Raw genomic sequence first — 21,400 nt, 5'->3', positions numbered from 1 at the left:
CTGGCTTATTACCAGCAGATGGCTACTCAAACACAGGAGGGACCAGGACAACACAACTTTTAACAGTATATCTGTGTTTGCACCTCTCACCTACCAAAGTGTCCCAAAGCCACCATGGTGTTACAGGAGATGGGGCCACCAGCATCAGCCACCATCTTATAATCCCATGGAGGTACAAGACGTTGCCATCAGTCCTGCTCCCTTCTCCTGTGTATGAACAAGTGTGTGCCAGAATAGTCCAGTCACTCCCCTGTTACATTTAATTTGGGGAAGGGTGGAGTGGGGGGGGGGAGCAATGGCTCCACCAGCAGAATAGTGAGTGCAGCTCTGGAGTATAACTCAGGATCAGAACAGGATAAGTAATGCATGCACACACTAACCTGGCTGCTTGTTGGCATTATTCTGTATGTAACCTCTTGGTATGGGATACAGTCTGGATCTCATTGACATTATAGAAATGGTCTTGATTGTAATGCATGTACAACGGAATAGTGAGTGCAGCTCTGGAGTATAATACAAGACTGTAACCCTAGATAAGTACAAAATCATCCATGCTGGGGCTACACGGACAGTATGTGAGCTAAAATATAACTTATTTTTGGTTCTTGTCAGTCTCAGGAAGAGATACCTGTGCAGTGCCTCAATAATGTAAAATAGAAGTCCAAAGAATGCCGTTTACTTGTCCCATAGCGCTATTACATGTACACAATCACAATACTTGGTGTGACCTATACCATTCATTTTCATTAGTGCTTGATATCTAAAGTGTTGACATGACTGAAGTTACTGTATAACAGCCCCTACATATTTCTATATAACCAATTTCATCAGGGATCACTAACTTTGATATCTACTATAGCATAGTATTTAGGCACTGAAGTCAGTGGAGGCTTTCATCAGTGCCCAAATACTATGCCATACTAGATATCAAAAGTTAGTGTGCTGCGCTGAAAACCTTATACAACTATAATAAACCGACCCCTGATGAAATTAGTTAGATAGAAACATGTAGGTACGCTGTTTAACGAGCAGCTATGTCACCAATAAAAGTAGAATGACACAATGGAGTAGTGAGACCAACGTGGCTCCTAAAACAATCTGAGCTGTGTTATGACATATTGCTGTATACATTGTAAACTGCTTGGGTCTGTTAAATATTAGCAATCATGTCTCCACTTCAGAGATCTCAGGTGCTGATGAACACTAATGATATTACAATACTGTGGGCCCTATAGCACTGTGGGACAGGCGGCTGCGATGGTCAAACAGCATACTTTGGACTGTCATATCACATTAGTGAGGCGCTACAGGGGAGTCTTTTCCTGAGACGGATCGGAATTGATTTTAAAAAGGAACAAAAATTTTTTTAAATGTTATTTTACTAAATTGTAGTGATGCAAACGTTAGTAGTTTGTGTCAGTGTTACTCAGAAATGGTTCACTGGACGAAGCAGCGTCTCCTACCCTATCACATCGACCACCCTGAGGAGCTCAGCATCCCGCAGCATTCTGAAAGAGATCGGCTGCCACATATTGTCGCTGGCTATGATTCTCACCCGCTCCAGGCCGCTTTTATCCAGGGTGTACCGCAGTAACTTGATAGAAAAGAGAGTGAAGCAGAGAGAGAGAGGAAGAGTGCAGATCACAAAATATCCTCTGAGAGGTGACATGCGATGCAGGCGGGACACATCAGAAAGTTGGCAGTAGATATACAGAGTGACTTACAGCAGAAACTGCAGCATTAAAGATATGGGAATTTCACATGAAGAATCACAAAGCGGCATTAGGAAGATTAATGATAGCTGGCATGTTAAAGGGAGAATCAGCAGTACATGTGAAACTGTATTAGACTAATATATGTTATTAGGAGACAGTGTCATCTTCTCTTCCAGCAGTGCATTTGTACTACAGTGAAGTCATACAATAACCCTTTCCAATCCACTGTCTGATGTCTGAAGACATTCTGATTGAAGGCTGTACAGCTCCGATGTCGGAAGACGTCCGGCAGGGTATTCTTACTGTATATTACTTGCTGCTCTGTTTTTGGGGGCCTCTCCAGCATGTCCCATACCGCAGTACTGGCTCTAGCCAGCAGATGGCGCCATTGTATAATGGCAGAAAGAGAAAACCCCCTTAGGAAGCCCTGAATCCAAAATTGGATTGCAAAGGGTTAAAAGAACCCTCATGCCAAATTCTCACAAGCTTATGTGTATTTATCGTTAGATTTTTTTATGCCAGCAGAAACTGAAGGACGAACAAGTTATAATTTATAATAGATTATTGTTCATCTTTGAGTAGCTGCTGGCATTTATACTAAATGATAATCGTTACAATTCCCACGATGTAGTGAGAAGCTGAATGATTATTGTTCAATGCAAACGAGTCCTCAACATAGAGAATACTACTAGAAGTAAATAGCATCTCATCTTGCCTACACTGTTTCTGGGTTTGTATTATCTGCATGTTCCTAGAACTGAGGGTCAACAGTATATGATCGGCAGGGAATCGCCGGTCAGCTAATTCTTGGTGCCACTGTCACTACTGTCAATGGAGGAAGCAGACAGCACTGACCATAGTGCAGAGGCCAGGGTTGGTATTGCTGGTGCAGCTCTCATTTTATTTAATTTGGTCAGCAATAGAAAAAGTTAAGTCCTGAAATACCCTTTAATTGTAATATGATACAAAATAGGACAAAGGAAAGGAAGCAATGTAGCAAAGAATTGCTAGGATTTTTTATTTTCTATGTTAAGTGACCTTTTAAATAGAAGACAAAGGAAAAAGTTGCATATGTAGTTTTCCTCTCTGCGTCTGAGACAGACATGATTAGTTCCAAGTACTCAGCACAGAGCCATCAGCACATCAGGAGGAGCTATAGCCTATTCAGAGCATGCAAGTACCACCACATGTAAAGCTGTTTACTGAGTGTTATTTTGTGCCTGAGGTGCCCCGTGTAACCCTGATCTGAGATGGACATGAGAGTTCTGCAAGTAAATGGAGAATTATGAAAAACAAACAAACACATGAAGTATTGTGCAGAGGGAGATGGATAATACATTGAAGGAAAGGCAGTGGGCATATAATGGAAAGATTAAAGGTTAGCCGAGTCATGGCACTTCCCCATCGCTGCACTTCCTAACGGCCCCAATAGCTCCACATTCTAGATACAGGCTCATCATCTTACCGTGACCTGTGATGCGGGAGCGCCATTATTTATGGAAACGGTTTGCCCAGAATGCTTTTCTTTATGCATTGACAGTATTGTTAAAAGACAAGCAGATGCGGCCCTGACCAGAAGAGCCAACAATCTAACTGCCTAAATATCCTCTACTCCAATTCTTAGCAGGTCCATATAATATTGATGGAAGTGTGTTTTCCAATACTAAATTAATTGGTGGCAATGGAGGACAAAAATCAAAAATAAAGTGAAAAAAAACACACACACACACACACACACACACACACACACACGAAGTTGTCGTCATTGAATGAAACTTTGTGTGATTGTAACATTGATATAAGTAAGTGATTACAGTATCAGAGCAGAAGGATAGTTTATTGAGTTAAACTGACCCCTGAAGGGGGGGGGGGGGGCTCTAGTACCCTGTTGTACTGCCTTCCAGCTTAGATACAAGATGTGATGCACAAGGGCATGGGGGCTCTAGTACCCTGATTTACGGCCTCTAGCTTGGATACAAGATGTGATACAGGCCAACATGGAGGTTCTAGTACCCTGTTGGGCCACCTCTAGTTTGGATGCAAGATGTGAGATATACAGGTTCTGTGTGGTATCCTGCAGCATATCACTCCACATTTACTGTAACGGAGCCTCTAGATTGTGTAAACTCGTAGGCTGTTGAAGCTGGCATTCCAAATGGTCCCATACATGTTCTACTGGCGATAGATCCGGTGACTGGGCAGCCACAGCAGTGTGACAATGTTGTGGGGACATTCCTGTGACCGCCTTGTGTGTGCGGCCAAGCTTTATCCTGCTGGAAAATACCTCTCGGAAGCGGCCATGAGAGGAACACATGTGGCTGCAGGATGTCCTGAACATATCGCTGAGCTGTCATTGTCCCTCGTACCACTACTAGGGGTGACCGACTGTTCTGTACAATGGCCCCCTAGACCATCACACCAGCAGTGGGGGCAGCGTGCCACTCCACAGATTGAGGCGCTCATCCCTAGATCTCCGGACACTTAACATAGCCATCATCAGTGCCAAACTAAACCTGGATTAGTCGCTGAAGACAATCCGGTTCCACTCCGTAGCAGTCCAGTTTAATTATTCAAGACACCACTGCAAACAGAATGGTGACGATGGTGCAACCTGTCTCTGTATGGTGGCCAACGAAACAGTTGGAATTGCCCATTCATGTCAGACGATCAGTCTATCTTCTCTACTGGCCTGTAGAGGGCGTCTTGAGCCTTGTGTGTGCACCCTCACGCATCCAACACCTTCTAAAAGTCTGGGCAGAAAAGCCCAGGTGGTGGCAATTTGTCGATACGACCATCCAGCTTCTTGAATTCCAATAATACCCCCTCTCAAATTCTGTTAACTGGACGAACTCTATTCAATTGCGTCGTAGAGACATCTAGTGGTCAACAAGATCTACGCAAGCGGAAAAAGAGGTCACTACACACAAGGAGCCTCCGAGAGCCTTTTTATAGGCCAAGGGCGGAAGCAGTTTTAGGGTCTCAGATGGCAAGACCGTTCATCTAATCACACCACAACTCTAATCATTACATATCTGCCTGCCGAATTTTGTAGCAAAACAACAACTTCTTCTAGGGAATGGTTACTAACACACAGACACACACACACACACCTCTGCCCCAGCTCTGCTCACCCACCACAGCTCCCATCCTCCGGTCACTTTGTTTATGCTATTTGCAGTGGTCCCATGGTTGTTTGCCACAGGGACTGCTGCAGTCAAAAGGAGCCACGCGACAAGATGCGTCCGTGACTACTTGTAACCCGGATAGAGCTTCTACATTAGAAGCCCACATGACATGTTTACGAGACCATCACTGGGCTAGAAGACCCGGTGATGTCATAGATAGCAAACCATAGTGCCAAAAGGGCACTCCAGTGTGACATAAGTACATGTGTAAAGCATACTGGGGCAAAAGGGGCGCACTAATTTAAAAAGTCAGACAAGCCCCTTTTAACTTTGTAATTCTCTTGTTTTACTGTTCTTGAGGTACATCCTGCCTTACACCCCAGAGCTGCAGTCATAATTCTGTTAATACACCAGGATACTAAAATCATATTAAAGAGCCTCATTTGCAGCTTTACTGGTTTTCATTCTGCACTGCTTCAGATCTGCTTGCTGGCCCTTACTGGTTTTGTATGACTATACAAAAATTGATTTGTTGTATTGCATTGTGGAAAATGCAGTGCACTGTAGTTTACAACCTGATCATTTTGACACTTATGGAATGGATTAAATTCCAGAATCATCCCTCAGGTCCCCATTTCACTGCATTAATTTAAAAAATCCTTAGGATGGCCTTAGTAGAGATTTTATTATTCCTGAACTGATTTAAGTTTTATGGTATCACACAATGAGAATTATATGGTAATAACGTCCATTTCACCCTTTACAGGTGATGTCTGGATTAGAATAAATAGAAGCACAGGCACATTTGTGCAGTTTATGGATGGTCCGCCGATGTCAATACAGGCCATGTCATGCTTAGGCAAATGAAGGCTGGGTCTCTTAATAACAATTGATTATGGATGAGCAGCAAGACTAACACCCCCTAACACACGGCTCATCAACTACTTAGCATGATCCTACAATACAGGCTTAATAGGGGTGATTGCTATAGCAGATGAGGATGCCCAGGGCATTGTAGTCCTGTGCAAATGTTCACTTACCCTATTATCTGTACAGCATCATATAGATAGGGATCAATTACCATCTCACTTGCAATCTCCCAATTTCCATCTGCAGCGATGATACCAATGTTGTGCAACCCCAGCCTGTCCAGGGTTTCCCGGAGAACCTCAGGGACAAAGTTTAAATGTCAGCCATTACCCAAAGAGGCAACGCAACTATCCAGGCCTCATCCCTCTCATCTCTTTAGTCTCTTTAGTCTTCCCTCCCCCACTGACCATGGTGGATCTCAGACCACAGATGTATGATCGCATACAGAGAGGTGAAATTAATAGGAAAAAAAAAAAATGATAATGCAAAGTGCCAATTATCAGGAATTCTAAGCCATTAGACCCTGGGTGGGTATATTTATTACTCAAATTTGGCCTTAAAAATCCACGTCTTCTGTCCTCAGTGGCTGCAAGCCTGAGGATATGCCAGTGGAACACCGTGAAAGCCGTAGGGCAGTGGTGGCGAACCTATGGGACGCGTACCACAGGCGGCACGCAGAGCCCTCCCTGCTGACACACGTCACTGTTGGCCGCTCAACATGTTAGAGAATACCAGCAGGTGCCAAGGGTTCCCTGCCGGCATTCACTCACTGCGCTGCTAGCAGCACTGATCCCGGTGCACAGTGTGACGTCAGTGTGCAGCCAGGATCCTCCTCCCCCTTCCCTGACGTCTCCTCTTAGGTTTTGCGAGAGGAGGGGAGGAGGCGTCCGACAGCACACTCCCATCACAGTGTGCACCTGGGATCAGTGCCAGCAACAGCCTGAGCAGAGGAGTAGAAGCACTTCCATAAAGGAGGAGGAAGGGGTAAGTATATGGGTCCGAGGGGGGCACTATTACTACTGGGGGCCGCTGTGGGATGTCATTATACGTGGCGGAAATTCTGCAGAATGTCCTCAGCGGAAATGTCGTGGCAAATTCTGCAGTATTTCCGCATTCAAAAATCACCCTGTCCTTTTTATACCGACAGAGGTAAAATGATACATTGTGATAAGCCCCGCTCCCTTACGTGTTGGAACTTTGCGATAAATAAGTGGGTTTTGGGTTGCAGTTTGGGCACTCGGTCTCTAAAAGGTTCGCCATTACTGCCTTAAGGCATGAGCATTAGGGTTTAATCAACAGCCCTAGAACCAATGTAGGTTGGCCCTGAGGAGAGAACAGGTGTATTGAACCCTTCAATGTCCGATCAGCTAACCAATTTATAGAGCAGAGGCTTTACCCTTATATGACAGAGTAATGACGACTCTAATAACCCCAAGGATGGCTTATGGTGCCACAGTATAGGATTGCTTGGTAAGGGTCACTTATGACTTAGGTGTCTGATTGTAAGCTCTTCAGGTAAGGAAGTCCTGATTTTAGATGTTTGTTAATGACAACACATTTAGTTTTTATTGGCAGCAACATCGTAAAATAACAGGAAGCGATAGCAGCGACTGAGTGGGAAGACAGAAGCAATACCACCCCATGCCAGGTACTTACCTTTATATAAGTGACATCGAAGGCTCGTTCGTTCCATATCTGAGGAGAAAAGAGATGAATGAGAACAGCTTCCCAAATGTAACTGCATTACACACCGATTTCCAGCTTTATGTAAATGAAGTACAGAATAAAAACCTCACAGCTGAGGGTTTCTTACAATGTATCGGTTCAGAAATTCCCAAATACATCAGCAGCCCAAATCTTTCTTCTATCCTGATAGTTTGTTACAATGTATCAGTGCAGAAAAAAATGCATCAGTCTAAGATGCTTCGATCACAAAGAACTGACTAGACTACATAGGACTGTAACAATCCATTTGGGATTTCAGCCTCAGTATGCAAGAAGGAATGTTTCTATTCACTAAAAGCAAGCAGAGATCTTGAAAACAGTGTTGAACTTAAAGCGCTTTAGAAAGTTTACTATACAAGGAATAACAATTATTTAGAAAAGCGGATTGGCCTTTTAAAATTCTGAACTGTAGTAAGTATACTTATGATTTTTTTTAAAGTTCCTCCACAGATGTTGGATTTTTTCAGTGGGTCGCACTAATTTTGAGACATACACAGGTGTTTGGAGGCAGAGTGAGGGTTCAACATCTTTAGATAGGACTGGACAGTAATAATCCAGCCCCATATTCCTCACAAATTCAGAATCACTGGCTTATCCATTTCCCTGCTGACATGGTCATGCAGCCCCAGTTAACAGATCAACTGCATTGCATAGTGGCAGATGTGCAGACCCAGAATTTCATCTCCCACAATGCAGTATAGCAGAACCTGCCCAGGACAGACACTGAACCATAAGAAATTTTAGTTTGAGAGAAGGTCATACAGGAAGCCAGCAGATTTCTGGCTGTAGCTCTGTATAAGACAGGATCATAGAATGGTAGAGTTGGAAAGGACCTCCAGGGTCATCGGGTCCAGCCCCCTGCTCAGTGCAGGATCACTAAATTATCCCAGATAGATGTCTGTTCAGCCTCTGTTTGAAGGCTTCCATGAAGGAGAACTCACCACCTCCCGTGGCAACCTGTTCCACTCATTGATCACCCTCACTGTCAGAAAGGTTTTTCTAATATCTAATCTGTGTCTCCTCCCTTTCAGATTCATCCCATTGCTTTTAGTCTTTCCTTTTGCAAATGAGAATAGGGCTGATCCCTCTGCACGGTCACAGCCCTACGAGACTGATGACGGGATACAAGACTGATGTGAGGGACGACAATCTCTACACCGTGCTGCAGGATATACTGGTGCTATATAAAGTAACAGGAATAAATATAGTGGTGAGCATTCTCTAAAAAGACAAGAAAGCACTAATGTTCTTGGTGTGCTTACCCCTACATAATCTATGTCCAGGTCATGATACTGTTTAGCGCCAATGATCCAAGAGACGACATAATAAGCGGTGACATCAGGAAAGTCATATGGCCAGTTCTTGCCATAACCAATCCAACCAGGAAATGCCCAGGGCAGACCTAGGAAAAATATAGAAAATGAGACCTTGCAGCACGCAATCATTCCAAGCTGGCCATGGCAGGGTATCCCTATGGCTTCTGTCTGACCATTGAGCTCTATGGTCAGGAGAAAATAAGTAGGAGCAGAACACATGGACAGACATCACTCCACTGACCCACAAGTTTAATGTCTGGGTTCCTCTTCTTTGCTTCTTTCATCAACCACCATTCATATCCCCGGAAGTAGTTCTGGTCGTCTGGATAGTGCATATGGGAAGGCTCAGTGCCATCTGAGGAGGAGAAGCAAATTATATTAAACTGATCAGTGTAATTAAAGAGCATTCTTAATGGATTGGGTACCTCTTAAATAGTGCATAATGCCACTAAAGACTTAGGCTGCATTCAGACGAACGTATATCGGCTCGGTTTTCACGCTGAGCCGATATACGTTGTCCTCATGTGCAGGGGGTTGGGGGGGGGGGGGGGGGGGAGGTAGAGGATGGAAGAGCCAGGAGCAGGAACTGAGCTTCCGCCCCCTCTCTGCCTCCTCCCCACCCCTCTGCTCTATTTGCAATGGGGAGAGGCAGGGCGAATTCTCGGAACTTAGCCCCACCCCCGTCCCACCTCCTTTCATTGCAAATAGTGCAGAGGGGCGGAGAGGAGGCAGAGGGGGCCGGAGCTCAGTTCCTGTTCCTGGCTCTTCCATCCTCCCCCTCTGCACGCAATGACAACGTATATCGGCTCGGCGTGAAAACCGAGCCGATATACGTTCGTGGGAATGCAGCCTTAAACTGACAGATTCCAAGAACTGAGATTCTATAAACTACTTCTAGCCTCCTCTTGGTGATGTCGATTGGACAAGAGCCAATGAGAAACCCAATTAAGCTACAGCAACACAAACTTCAGGGGCCTGCTAACTAAAAGGGTTAACCAGTATAATGCCCTGATAATGTAAATGCAGAAAAGCGAAGATAATGGGCCGTGGGCACAAGCCTTGATACGGAAGGCGCTTTTAGACTAGAGAGATTAACCCCAATTTCTCTTTATTGATTGATAACCAGAACAGTTAACACGTTTCAGTGGGCACAGCAGCCCCTTCTTCAGAACTATGCTGGAGGGAGCACTGTCATATACAGAAATATATATATTAGGATTATTAAAAAGGAAGGATGTATACGGAAAAAGCAAAAAAAAAAAAATCCTATCTAGGAAAGACTAAATCATGACATACTAAAAAGGATAAATTATTAGTCAAAAGACATGGTATCCGGTATATGTGAAGGTGTTGAAATTCATATATGTAGTTCAAAAGGATTACACAAAGTAAGAAGGGAAAAAAAAAAAAAAAAAGGTACTTTTTGACAGCAGTAGGAAAAGGGAACTAGAGAGATCAATTGTAGGCGGTTAATAAACTGTAGATAACAGATCTCAGTCACATATATGCATGATAATTATGGGTTCCTGATGCATAAAGTCAATAAGATGTAGTAACCGATAATAGAGAAAATATTATTATTCCTTGATATTTCTATTATGTAAAAATTATGTGTGAAAAGATATGAAATCACCAATCTGCATAATCTAAACTACCACCATCCATAGATTAAATCCCTTTCCCGCGTCCTCTAACGAGCGTTTTTTTTCCTCCATGTCGGGCACAATCCCTTATTTCATCCTTCTACCATCACCAATGTTAGTCTCTTCATTACACATCACCATTTCTCTGTATCAGTGGTAGAGAAAGCATTTAATTATCTTTTAGTTACAAACGATCCCAGCATGTCCCTTGTCACACAACAGCACTCCTATTACCCAAATAGCGCAATATAAATGGTTACCTGTTTTAACACCATAAAAACTATTTCATCCCCGTTTCATTACCAATTAGTAATCTCAGCTCAGGTGGCTAACCCTTTCCAATTGGCGTGTGCCTTTTATAACTTATTATCTACATTTTAATTATCCTTAATTAATTGTATCCATTTCATTATATAGTCCTGTGTATATTCTCCAAATCCCACATTAAGTTACATGGTTTCCCACAGTTTATTCTAAATTAACATTTGGCTTCATGTTTTTATCTCACTAATGTCATTGAGAAACCATGACTCTAAGGCCGGGCTCACACGAGTATCTCACAGCACGCGGGAAGTGAGGTGTAGGTGCATGGCACGCAGCCCATCGTTAATGTGTACGTAATAAGCACTAAGATAGAACATGCTGCGATTTTTTTTTCCACGCATATTTCACATAATTTCTATGAGCGGTAACATGGCCACCAATGGGTGAGTGGCACAGCATACTCCTACCGACACGCTCGTGTGAGCCCAGCCTTACTAGGTATTGACGTATATACACATAAAGTTATATATATACACACACACACACACACACACACACACACACACACACACACACACACACACACACCTTGTATGTCATGTATCCGACTATAAACGGTCATCTACATTTAGTTCACTAACCGCCTACAATTGAACTCTCCGGTTCCCTTTTCCTACAGCTGTCAAAAACTCTCTTTATTTAATTGGTGTACCGTATTTTCCGGACTATAAGGCGCACCGGATTATAAGGCGCACCTTCTATGAGCGCATTATAAGCAATCTTGCTTCATATATAAGGCGCACTGGATTATAAGGCGCAGCACATTAGTGCTGTGCAGGGGCCGGAGAGGCTTCTATCAAGCCTGATAGAAGCCTGTCCGGTCAGATCGCGGTTGCTAGGCAGCCAGGGGCCTTCTGAAAGGCCCTAGGGCTGTCTATGCAGAGCGCCTAGCAAGTCGTGCGCTAGATGGGCACTCTGCATAGACAGCCCTGGGGCCTTTCAGGAGGTCCCCGGCTGCCTAGCAACCACACAGCGTCCCGCGATCTCATCATGGGACGCTGTACGGGCCCCCTGAACATCGGTTGCCGGCTGTGCTTACAGCGGGCACCCGGCGGCAGCAGTTCTGATGAGCCGCGCCGCTCGTTAGGACTGTTAACACTTTAAATACCGCTGTCAGAGTGGTATTTAAAGTGTTAACAGTTCTGACAAGCGGCGCGGCTCGTCGGAACTGCTGCCGCCGGGTGCCCGCTGTAAGAACAGCCGGCACCCGACGTTGTATGGAGCAGGATCCACCCGCGATCCCGCTCCATACTACTACTTGTTTGACTTGCGAACGGGCTCCCGGAATGGAACCTGTTCGCAAGTCGGGGAGCACCTGGACTGTCGGGTTCATATATAAGGCGCACCAGATTATAAGGCGCACTTTCTATTTCTGAGAAATTCTCAGCATTTTATGTGCGCCTTATAGTCCGGAAAATACGGTAATCCTTTTTTTAATAGTTTTTTTATTGCCATTTTTTCAATACAGGATAACGGTTGCATATGTAATCCTTTTTGAACTATCTCTATGAATTTCAACGCCTTCACATATACCGAATACAATCTCTAACTGCCATTTTATCCTTTTTAGTATGTCTTGAAGACTCAGTCTTTCCTATTTTTTCTTCTACATCCTTTTGATTGTCATAACAAATAATTCTGTATATTACCGTTAGTGCTCTACCCGGCATATTTCTGAAGAAGGGGCTGCGGCCCTGAAACATGTTCAATGCACTGGTTATCAATCAATAAACAGAAATTGGGTTAATCTCCCCAGTCTAAAAGAGCCTTCTATACAAAGGGCTGTGCATGCGGTCCATCATTCTCTCTTTTTCTGCATTTACATTATCACGTCCCGTTAAATACGGTGGTGGCATCTGGGCTAGCAGCACCTCATCACATGCCAAGTAGAAGTTGTTCCATCTCTTTTCTCATTTCCTTCCTTTGGCTTCTTATGGCTGAGGGTTTGTTACAGTGTATACTGTCTACACAATACACAGCAGTAAGAATCTCTCTCCAGTCCTGATAGCTACAATGCATCAGTATCAAATGTATCAGCCTGCAGCCAGGCCAAGTCTGTATGTAACTAGATGGGGAATGTTCAAATTCACCGGCAGTAAGCCAAAGATCTTGAAAATCGTAAGGCAATAAGTCACAAAGTCTATAACTTCCATGACAATAATTCAGACAGAAACTGGAAAACCCTTTTGAAGAAAGGAGAACTCTTGAAGTTCTGGACTTTATGAACTTGTGACCTGACTGTGTGCCGCCCCCTCATTAGGATGGGGGTTTCTGATGTGCTCAAGTCAGGCAGCATTTACATGGGCAAGTTTCCAGGGCGACGTTTCTGCATTGTGAGATGCAGAGATAGAAGCACGGTTATTTTCAATGAGTGTTTACATGTGTGACTTTACTCCTCCAGCGAATCTGGGAAATACAACATGCTGCGATTTTTCTGCCCGTCTGCGAATCGTTAGAAAACGTGCCCATTATTTCCTGCATGCGTTAAATGTTGTATTGCACTCACAAGCGCGTTTCATGCAAGTGTGATGCAGTTTTTTAAAATTGAAAAAAAACATGCAGTTTTCACACACATGGAAGTTTTTCGGATGGATATCATGCTTGTCAGTGTAAATACTGCCTTACACAGGTGAGCGCAATATCAGTCCAAGAAACCCAGCCCTATTTCGCACTTTTAAAGGTACGTTTTACCCGCAGATGTGAGGCATCTTTCACGCAGAAAACACCTGGCATCACTTCTCAGAAATTCCGATCCTCCGACCCCTCTTTCACGTGTGTTGGAGGATCGGCAAGTGTATCCAATTAATTTCAATGGGAAAGATCACATCGCACGGCATGTAACGTGTTTGACACTCCTATTGAAAACAATGGGCGATGTGTTCTGAGGGACACGGGGTTAAAAAAAAAAAAAAAAAAAAAAAAGCTTGCAGCAACTTTCTTTACGTCGCAGCATCGCTGTAAGAAAAAAAAAAAAAAAGCTGCTTATGCATATGACTCTATCCAAAAGAAAGTCATATACATAAGCAGCATCTCACAACGCACAAATATCGCTCAAGATTTGCGCTTGTGCAAATGTAGCCCAAGGCCTCATTCAGAAGAATCACAGCGATACAGCAACTGTGTTCACGTGATTTTTGTGCCATATTTTGCGATTTTGGGGTAGGTCTTATTTTCCCCGAAGTAGAATCGCATGAAAAACGTGATTTCATGTGATACAATGCTAATAAAATAAAGGCTCCATAAGGAAACATGGGCGACAAAAAAGAAAAACACGGCTGTATAGAGCATGCTGTGATTTTTTTTGTCGCAATGTAGCAGCCTACAGAACATTGCAAATGTGACGTAACCCTCAGGCAAGCATGGGCTTCACATACATGCCATTTGTAGCGCTAAATGTGATTGTTCTCGGCAAGAGAAACGACGTAATCTTGTAGATATGATACCTTTTAATGGCTAACAAAAATACACAATGTAATAATAGCGAGCTTCCGAACCAACGCAGGGTTCTTCTTCAGGCTTATGGATTGGATCTGAAGAGGCATGCATATTTATACATACTTATAACATACATACTTATGACAAGGCACAGATATAGATGTGATTGGTTCGCACTTTAAAGGAATTCTGCAACAGCAAACAAACTTTTTTTGTCTAGGCACTGATAGCGGATCTCTCAGAGAATTACCTGTGGCCGAGCACTTCTCTAACCATGGACATGACATAGGAGATATGAGAGTTTTGATATTGAAGGGTGGTTTCAAGTCACAAAACCACAGAAGAATTTGGGAATATAAATTGATAACAACCTTTGACACGCTGAATACTGGGTTAAATTATTCCCCAGGATTTATGCGTGAATGGGAAGTGTGAGACATTTATTATACAGATAAGACCCCCATCAACAGTAATTCAGGGACCATAAACTTTCACTCCCTTATCAGTGTTTAGCAAAAAATGTTTGTGTATCTCTTGTAGCAATTCAAACCTGATGACCTCCCCCCCTCCAACAGTAATTTAGGGACCATAAAACTTTCACTCCGCTATCAGTGCCTAGACAAAAAAAGTTTGTTTGCTGTTGCAGAATTCCTTTTAAGTGCGAACCAATCACATCCATGTCTATACCTTGTCATAAGTATGTATGTTATAAGTGTGTATAAATATGCATGCCTCTTCAGATCCAATCCATAAGCCTGAACAAGAACCCTGCGTTGGTTCGGAAGCTCGCTATTATTACATCATGTATTTTTGTTAGCCATTAAAAGGTATCATATCTACAAGATTACGTGGTTTCTCTTGCCGAGAACAATCACATTTAGCGCTACTGGCTAACACGGTACCAGATCTTTGTTTTCATTATTTGTAGCGCTGACACATTGCAAAATAAAAATCACGCTATTTTGTTGCCCGTGTGAAAGCGGCCTTAAAGTAATGAAACAACATCCTGCGATGTGGATCTGGTAAAGGCTGCTGTGATTGTCGCGTTTCGTGTCCTGCATATCACTTGCAGCCTGACAGAGAACACTGTGGTTTATTACACAGACACGTCCGCACCCAGCATTATGAAGAGCATTTCCTGTACCACTCCCCAACATGGAATGCCACAGGTTAAAAGGCCAATTGCACTAAAATTCTGTTACTCCACCACCCTATACAAGTCCTCCAGAGCAAGAAATGCCCTTTCTACCCACTCTTCACTCCGAGCAAAAAATGAGGATCCGAAACAAAGGCCCCCTACCCCTTGCTCTATTAACTCAATTTCCTAATGGGGTGTAGGAAAATGGGTTTTCTAACGTGAACCACCCTGTAAGCCGACTCCACGAGACAGAGCTTGTAACTTACCTGTAGTCTGGGCATCCCCTCCAATCTCCACTTTAAAGATGTGCAAAGAAGCACCAAAGTTTGGCTGCAAAAAAGGGAGAAAAAAAAATATTTATCTACACATGTCCCAGGGAAATTGTCCAATGACATGTAACAATGTGCAGCTCACGGTTTTATTTGATCGTTAACATGCAGGTAAGGAAAATGTTACAAGACACTAGGTGACGCGAGTCAGAGTCCACGTAATGTGTCAGCAGAAAATGACCTATAATCTAGTCAAGTTTTTCCTTAATTCCCCCCCCCCCCCCCCCCCCCAGGAATATTTACTTAGAAACAGCATAAGAATACACGACCGCAAGGCATTGCCACAATGAAACATCACAAGAAAAACAAAAAGGTCACGCAAATTACTGCAATGGAGGGGACAGGCGGGAGAGGGGGGACAGGGGGGAGAGGGGGAAGAAAAAAGTGCGCTCCTATTAATTACATGTGAAGACCATATACTATCAAAAAGTGAGACGATATCAGAAAGGATAAAAACAACACAAAGGTCCAGGGATCCCAAAAAATGTGACCCTATATTGAGCACAAAACCAAATGGAATACACGTAGGTCCGGGCAATTAACTGAATTAATTTGATTAAATTGCCACCTAAATGCTGCACGATTCAGATTTTCCTCTGCATCGTGACATAGATATTAGCCTGGACCCTGTGGGTGAGGGACAACTTGTGGTGGAGGCCGGGTGCTGCAAGCAAGCATAGCGCTGACCGGCTGTGACTCTGCAGTCAGCACTATGCTTACATACTGTACTGCACCCTATCCCAGGTCTTCAGTGCCGGGCTGCCGATGAGGCTGCAGAGGAGGACAGAAGCAGGATGGGGGGACAGCTGTCACCCAAATGCTCAGAGCTATCTGGAGTGCATCGTCAGCGTTAAACTAGTGATTTCTAGCTGCTAATCTAATCATGATGAGAGCTACCAGGAAATGACAAACCCACATCCACCGTCATGGCGGTTGGCACCTCGTGCCCTGATTGTGAGATGTCAAGAACCAAATGTCAGCCAAGATTCTGAGAAAAGAGTCACATTATGACACCGGAAAAGGAGTCTTAAAGCAAACCGCTCCATTCATCTGGGCAACAGTATTTTGATGATTTACTGTATATTAGCAATCAATGAATAATCGACATGCTTGTTTGGACACTGGATCTAAAAACCTCACAGCTGAGGGTTTGTTACTATTCCATGCAGTCTAGGCAATCCTCTGAACGGAGAAGCCTAAATGCTGGCGGAGTCCAGTGTCAGAGTGGCTCACTTTATAAGTGCAGGGAACCCACCGGGCTGCTGAATCATATGTGGCGTCATTAATAGGTTGTAAGCCTGCATGGTGCACTACATGTATCAGTTGGCCTGGCACCCTTTGGATGCCTTATCTATGTGCAAGTATAATACTAAGCAGCTAATATGTGGTATGTATGTGAGTGGTTGTCAGTATATTGCAATGCTCCTCCATATAGCAATCTGCCCATCTGCATGCTGAGGGATGTCTATACCTGCCCTTGGATTCTGGATCCTTATACCAGTCAATATGGTCCCTTGGGCGTTTTTAATTCATATGTCCTTTAGGGCCTAGTGCCCACAACCGTGACGGGCTCCACAATCGAAATTCCACAGCGGAGCCCGTCACGGCGCCCCCTTCAGAGACCCCATACTTACTGCCGGATCCGCCGCCCGACGTCCCTTATGACGCTTCAGTGCGTATGCGCAATAGAGCACATGACGCGCCCCACAGCGTCACATGACGTGGCCGGCGGTAGGCGGGGAAGCGTTTTCACGCCATCTTCCGCTGTTCTACAGCAGAAGATAGCATGACGGACGGCTTCCATTGACTGCAATGGAAGCCGTCCATGCATACGCCCACAGCAAATAGAACATGCCGCAGGTGAGGGCGGGAGATTTCACGGTGCGGAATTCCGCAGTGGAATTCCACACCGTGAGCATTGAGCTAATAGGTTCAATAGAACTGAATAGCTGCGGGGCAATGCGGCAGAAATGCGCCCTAGTGTGATTTGGTTCTGACTATCACAATGGGAGAGACATTTGTGCTGTTGAGGCTTTGCTGACATCTTGTAATGGTAAAGAAGTGGAACCCAAAACATTAGTAAATTGTAAGATTGTTTATTACAGAAAGGTGAAGATTTATTTACAGGATGCAGGACTGACTCTACAAAGCACATATAGCTTTTATGTATGCAGCTCCTAAGCAGAGCTAAAGGCTGGGTTAACACGGGGCAGAACTGCCGCGGAGTTTCCATGCACACTTTCTGCACGGAAATTCTACCTGCAATTTTAATCCCGGGATTAAGCAGCAAAATGGACGAGATTTGCAAAATTCTCATCCACAGGCTGCGGTCAATCCGTTGCGGCCAAGCCACGCTGAAACTGTCATGCGGCACAGAATTCAAAGCCGTGGCATGTCAATCGTATTGCCATTTCCGCTGACTGCGCTTTCAGCACTGCGCTAATCGTGGTACAACACTCCCATTATTTTCAATGGGACCACTCACACAGGTGCAGACAGCCGATCGGTCACAGCGCTTTTTAGTGCCATGATGTTTGAGCGGTACATGTTCTATTTTTGGGTGTTGCTGAGTTTTTAAACACTATGCGACGGCCATTAAAATGAATGGGCAGAGTTTTCAGTGCTGCTGAAAACACGGCACAACTAAGTACTGCGCTTTTGACAGCGCTAAACGCCCTAGCTACACAACGTGGGGGGGGAAAAAGGAAAAAAATACTCTCCTAGCAGGTGCCGTCCGGGTCCCTCCCGCTGCTCTCCGTTGCTCCTGCAGGCTTGCTTGCAGTTGTCAGCACATCTCTTGCTGGTAACGGGGATTGAAAACCGCACCTCCAGCAAGAGATTACTCTGATCGGTTCTCAAGCGCTGGCTCAGTCAATCAAGGCCAACACTTGATGCACCAATCACAGCCATTCATTGAATTCGCAGATGAAGACGCAGCCAAAATGTAAAAAAACACCTGTGTGAGGAAGGCCTTACACACTATAAGCCTTTTGTAGGGTCAACCAGAATTTATATTGCCATCTGTGGCCTACTACTTGCTAACCTACCAAGCATAGGTCTGCATAGGAGCTGTATACACAAAGCGGGAGGATAGTTATAGTAAAGAATACTGAGGAATGTGTATGATCCTAAAACAGAAGTACAGAGGGACTCGGGCTGAGGTGGGTGGTACGGTGACAAGTGCCACAGAGGCCCCTACTCAAGTGTGGATGGCATTAGCAGTGCCGCTCCTCCATCATTACAGCGCTGTACCTTAAACAGATAATCCAGGATCTGGGAGCGGTACGGCTCCGCGTAATTCACCAGCAAGCGGGAGGTGGCCTGCAAACAGGAAACAAAACAAATCAGGATCACAAGGGAGAACATCAGCAAGGTGATGGCCATATGGGGGGGATAATAGAGACCCCCAAAATAACATCCATCAGCCCACACCTCATATTGTATTCCTTCAGTCCCCTCCTCTAAGTGTATTTACACAGGTGATTTACCTGTACGAGTTCTCTGAGATTCCGAGACAGACAGATCTCACATGGGAACATAACTCACGAGCGATCTCTCTCGTGGACTGATAGTCCCGTGCGAGATAAATGGCCTGCATGTTGTATTCTTGTCTGATTCTCAGAGAACAGTACATGTAATGTGTGCTGCCTGCACAGCGGTCCGCACACAGATGGGGGGTCTCGGGCACAACTATTAGCCGTGTGACTCTGCCCTGCCACTTCCTCTAACACCTGCATCCCTCCCAGCTCCCTCTTCATCATAACTGCATCATTCAGCCACTGCTGCCTCTGACACCTGCACCCTCTGAGGGACACCTGCACCCTCCCCCAGCTCTCACGTAACACCTGTATCCTCCGCCGATCCCTCCTTCCTGTGACACCTGTACCCCCCACCACTCCTCATGTGTCACCTGTACCCTCGACAGGTCCCCATGTAACCCCTGTACCCTTCACCGGCCACCACGTAACACTGTATTGTCCAGCAGGCCCATGAAACCCCTGTACCCTCTGCCGGCCCTTCCTGTGACACCTGTATCACCTGCACCCTCCAGCGGCCCCTCCTGTGACACCTGCACCCTCCGCCAGCCCCTCCTGTGACACCTGCACCCTCCGCCGGCCCCTCCTGTGACACCTGCACCCTCCGCCGGCCCCTCCTGTGACCCCTGCACCCGTCTAGTTCCCGCATCACACCTCCTCCGTCCTCCCCCCGGTTGTCCCGGGTCACTTACGCCGCCTCCGCTGACAGCTCCGATCCCGTCGAACTGCCTGCCCCATCCTCCCCGGTCACTGAGCTCGTACACCGCCCGCACCCCCTGCACACACAGAAGGGCCCACAGCAGCCACATTACTGCCGCCTGTCATCTGACCGTCCCTCCCATCACCTGACTAAGTCACATGACACCCGGAAGTGTCAGCGCCTAGCAACAGTAGGGAGGGAGATGCTTAGTGCGCTGCGCCGCCGCAGCTGCTGCATGTTGGCTAATTCACAATTCCAGCAACCTGATTGGCGATTAGGGCAGAAGTGTTGATGAAGATGTTAATATGCCCGGCTCGCATACTACCGAGGAGATACAATGCTACTCATGTGCTACATTCTGCTGGGCTGGTGTATCTAATCCTAGCATGAGTGATACTGGCTCCTGAACCAATGTATCTAAACCTGCTATGTGTGATACTGACTGCCGGGCCGCTGTATCTAAGCCTCCAATGTACGATACTGTTCAACCGCTGTAACCAGCACCGTGTGCGTTTTTACGTCCGGATGTACACGCCAGTAAATCATATCAATAAAGAATAGCAGCGATCATGTCCTGATCTTAATTGGCGTATTCTCGGTCATTTACACGTAAAAATACGCTGCAGCGTGCAAACCCCGTCAATCAGCAGAAATCCTCGGAATGACTGCTAATTAGAGATAAGCGAGTATACTCACTAAGGGCAATTGCTCGAGCGAGCATTGCCCTTAGCGAGTACCTGCCCGCTTGAGACTGCAAGTTAGAGCAGCTGCCTTCTTTTCCCAGAGCTGGACGCAGCTAAACTCCCTCCCCCTCCCTTTATTTTCAGCTCCCATAGAAGAGTCAATGGGAGCTTCCAGCACATCTCGGCGAAAGATAGTGTAAGACCTATCTTTGGGCGCAGCGTTTATAAAATCGGCAAACCAATGAGCTATTTTTCCCGGCACAATTTTTTTACATGGCCTAAAATCGTTAATCTGAATGAATACATTGGAATCCAACGCTTCAGATGGTCACAATTTTTGGATGCAGCGAAATACCTTCACAAATACGGTCATGCAAATAAATAAGGCCTAAGCCAGTAGCTGACTGGCAAATTTTAGCCTCCAAAGCAAACACACACCTCTGGCCCATGAGTAGCAGGCCACACCTAGACCCCATGTCCACGGGAACGCACGGATTCTGAGTGTGAAATCCCGCAGCGGATTCCACTCGTGTGCAGCATACCATAGGGTGACCCCAGACAAAGAGCGTACGTTGAGCTGGGAGGGCAAGATGGCGGCTTGTCACGTGGCACTTACCACGCTCCCTCCCGGAGGGACACACGTAGCCTCAGCCAGAGCAACACTGGGCCTCTTCCAGACACCCCTCGGAGAAAGATGCCCAATAAACTTGCGAATAGGTATAGGGGTTGTCACAAGTGATGCCACTGTTCCGTTACCCACTGGAAAGACCCTCGGCGGTTAATAAATAGAAGCAGGCTTGTATAACGTACCTCAGGTCCCTTAGAACGGTCAGGGACTTGCAGAACTTTACTTCTCATCAA

General features: G+C 45.3%; 1 protein-coding gene across 2 annotated transcripts in view; it reads right to left on the bottom strand.

Moving 5' to 3' along the window:
• The window catches only part of GALC (galactosylceramidase), a 34,349-nt gene extending 14,343 nt beyond the window's left edge, over positions 1–20,006 (bottom strand). Inside the window, exons 1-7 of one of the 2 annotated variants that reach the window (XM_066607594.1) lie at positions 19,849–20,006; positions 18,873–18,941; positions 15,558–15,621; positions 8,993–9,106; positions 8,698–8,837; positions 7,367–7,405; positions 5,881–6,008 (exon numbers count right to left, since the gene is read on the bottom strand). In XM_066607594.1, the coding sequence (XP_066463691.1) occupies positions 5,881–6,008; positions 7,367–7,405; positions 8,698–8,837; positions 8,993–9,106; positions 15,558–15,621; positions 18,873–18,941; positions 19,849–19,965 (671 nt within the window). In that variant the 5' untranslated portion in view covers positions 19,966–20,006. Of the gene's footprint in view, positions 1–1,463; positions 1,595–5,880; positions 6,009–7,366; positions 7,406–8,697; positions 8,838–8,992; positions 9,107–15,557; positions 15,622–18,872; positions 18,942–19,848 lie in introns of both variants that reach the window. The other variant, XM_066607593.1, reaches the window with a different exon arrangement.
• Positions 20,007–21,400: the final 1,394 nt, after the last annotated feature.

The sequence above is a fragment of the Eleutherodactylus coqui genome, chromosome 6 (genome assembly GCF_035609145.1).
Source record: "Eleutherodactylus coqui strain aEleCoq1 chromosome 6, aEleCoq1.hap1, whole genome shotgun sequence".
Taxonomy (NCBI): domain Eukaryota; kingdom Metazoa; phylum Chordata; class Amphibia; order Anura; family Eleutherodactylidae; genus Eleutherodactylus; species Eleutherodactylus coqui.
The sequence above is the reverse complement of the archived record's forward strand: the minus strand, read 5'-3'. Positions and strand labels throughout refer to the sequence as shown.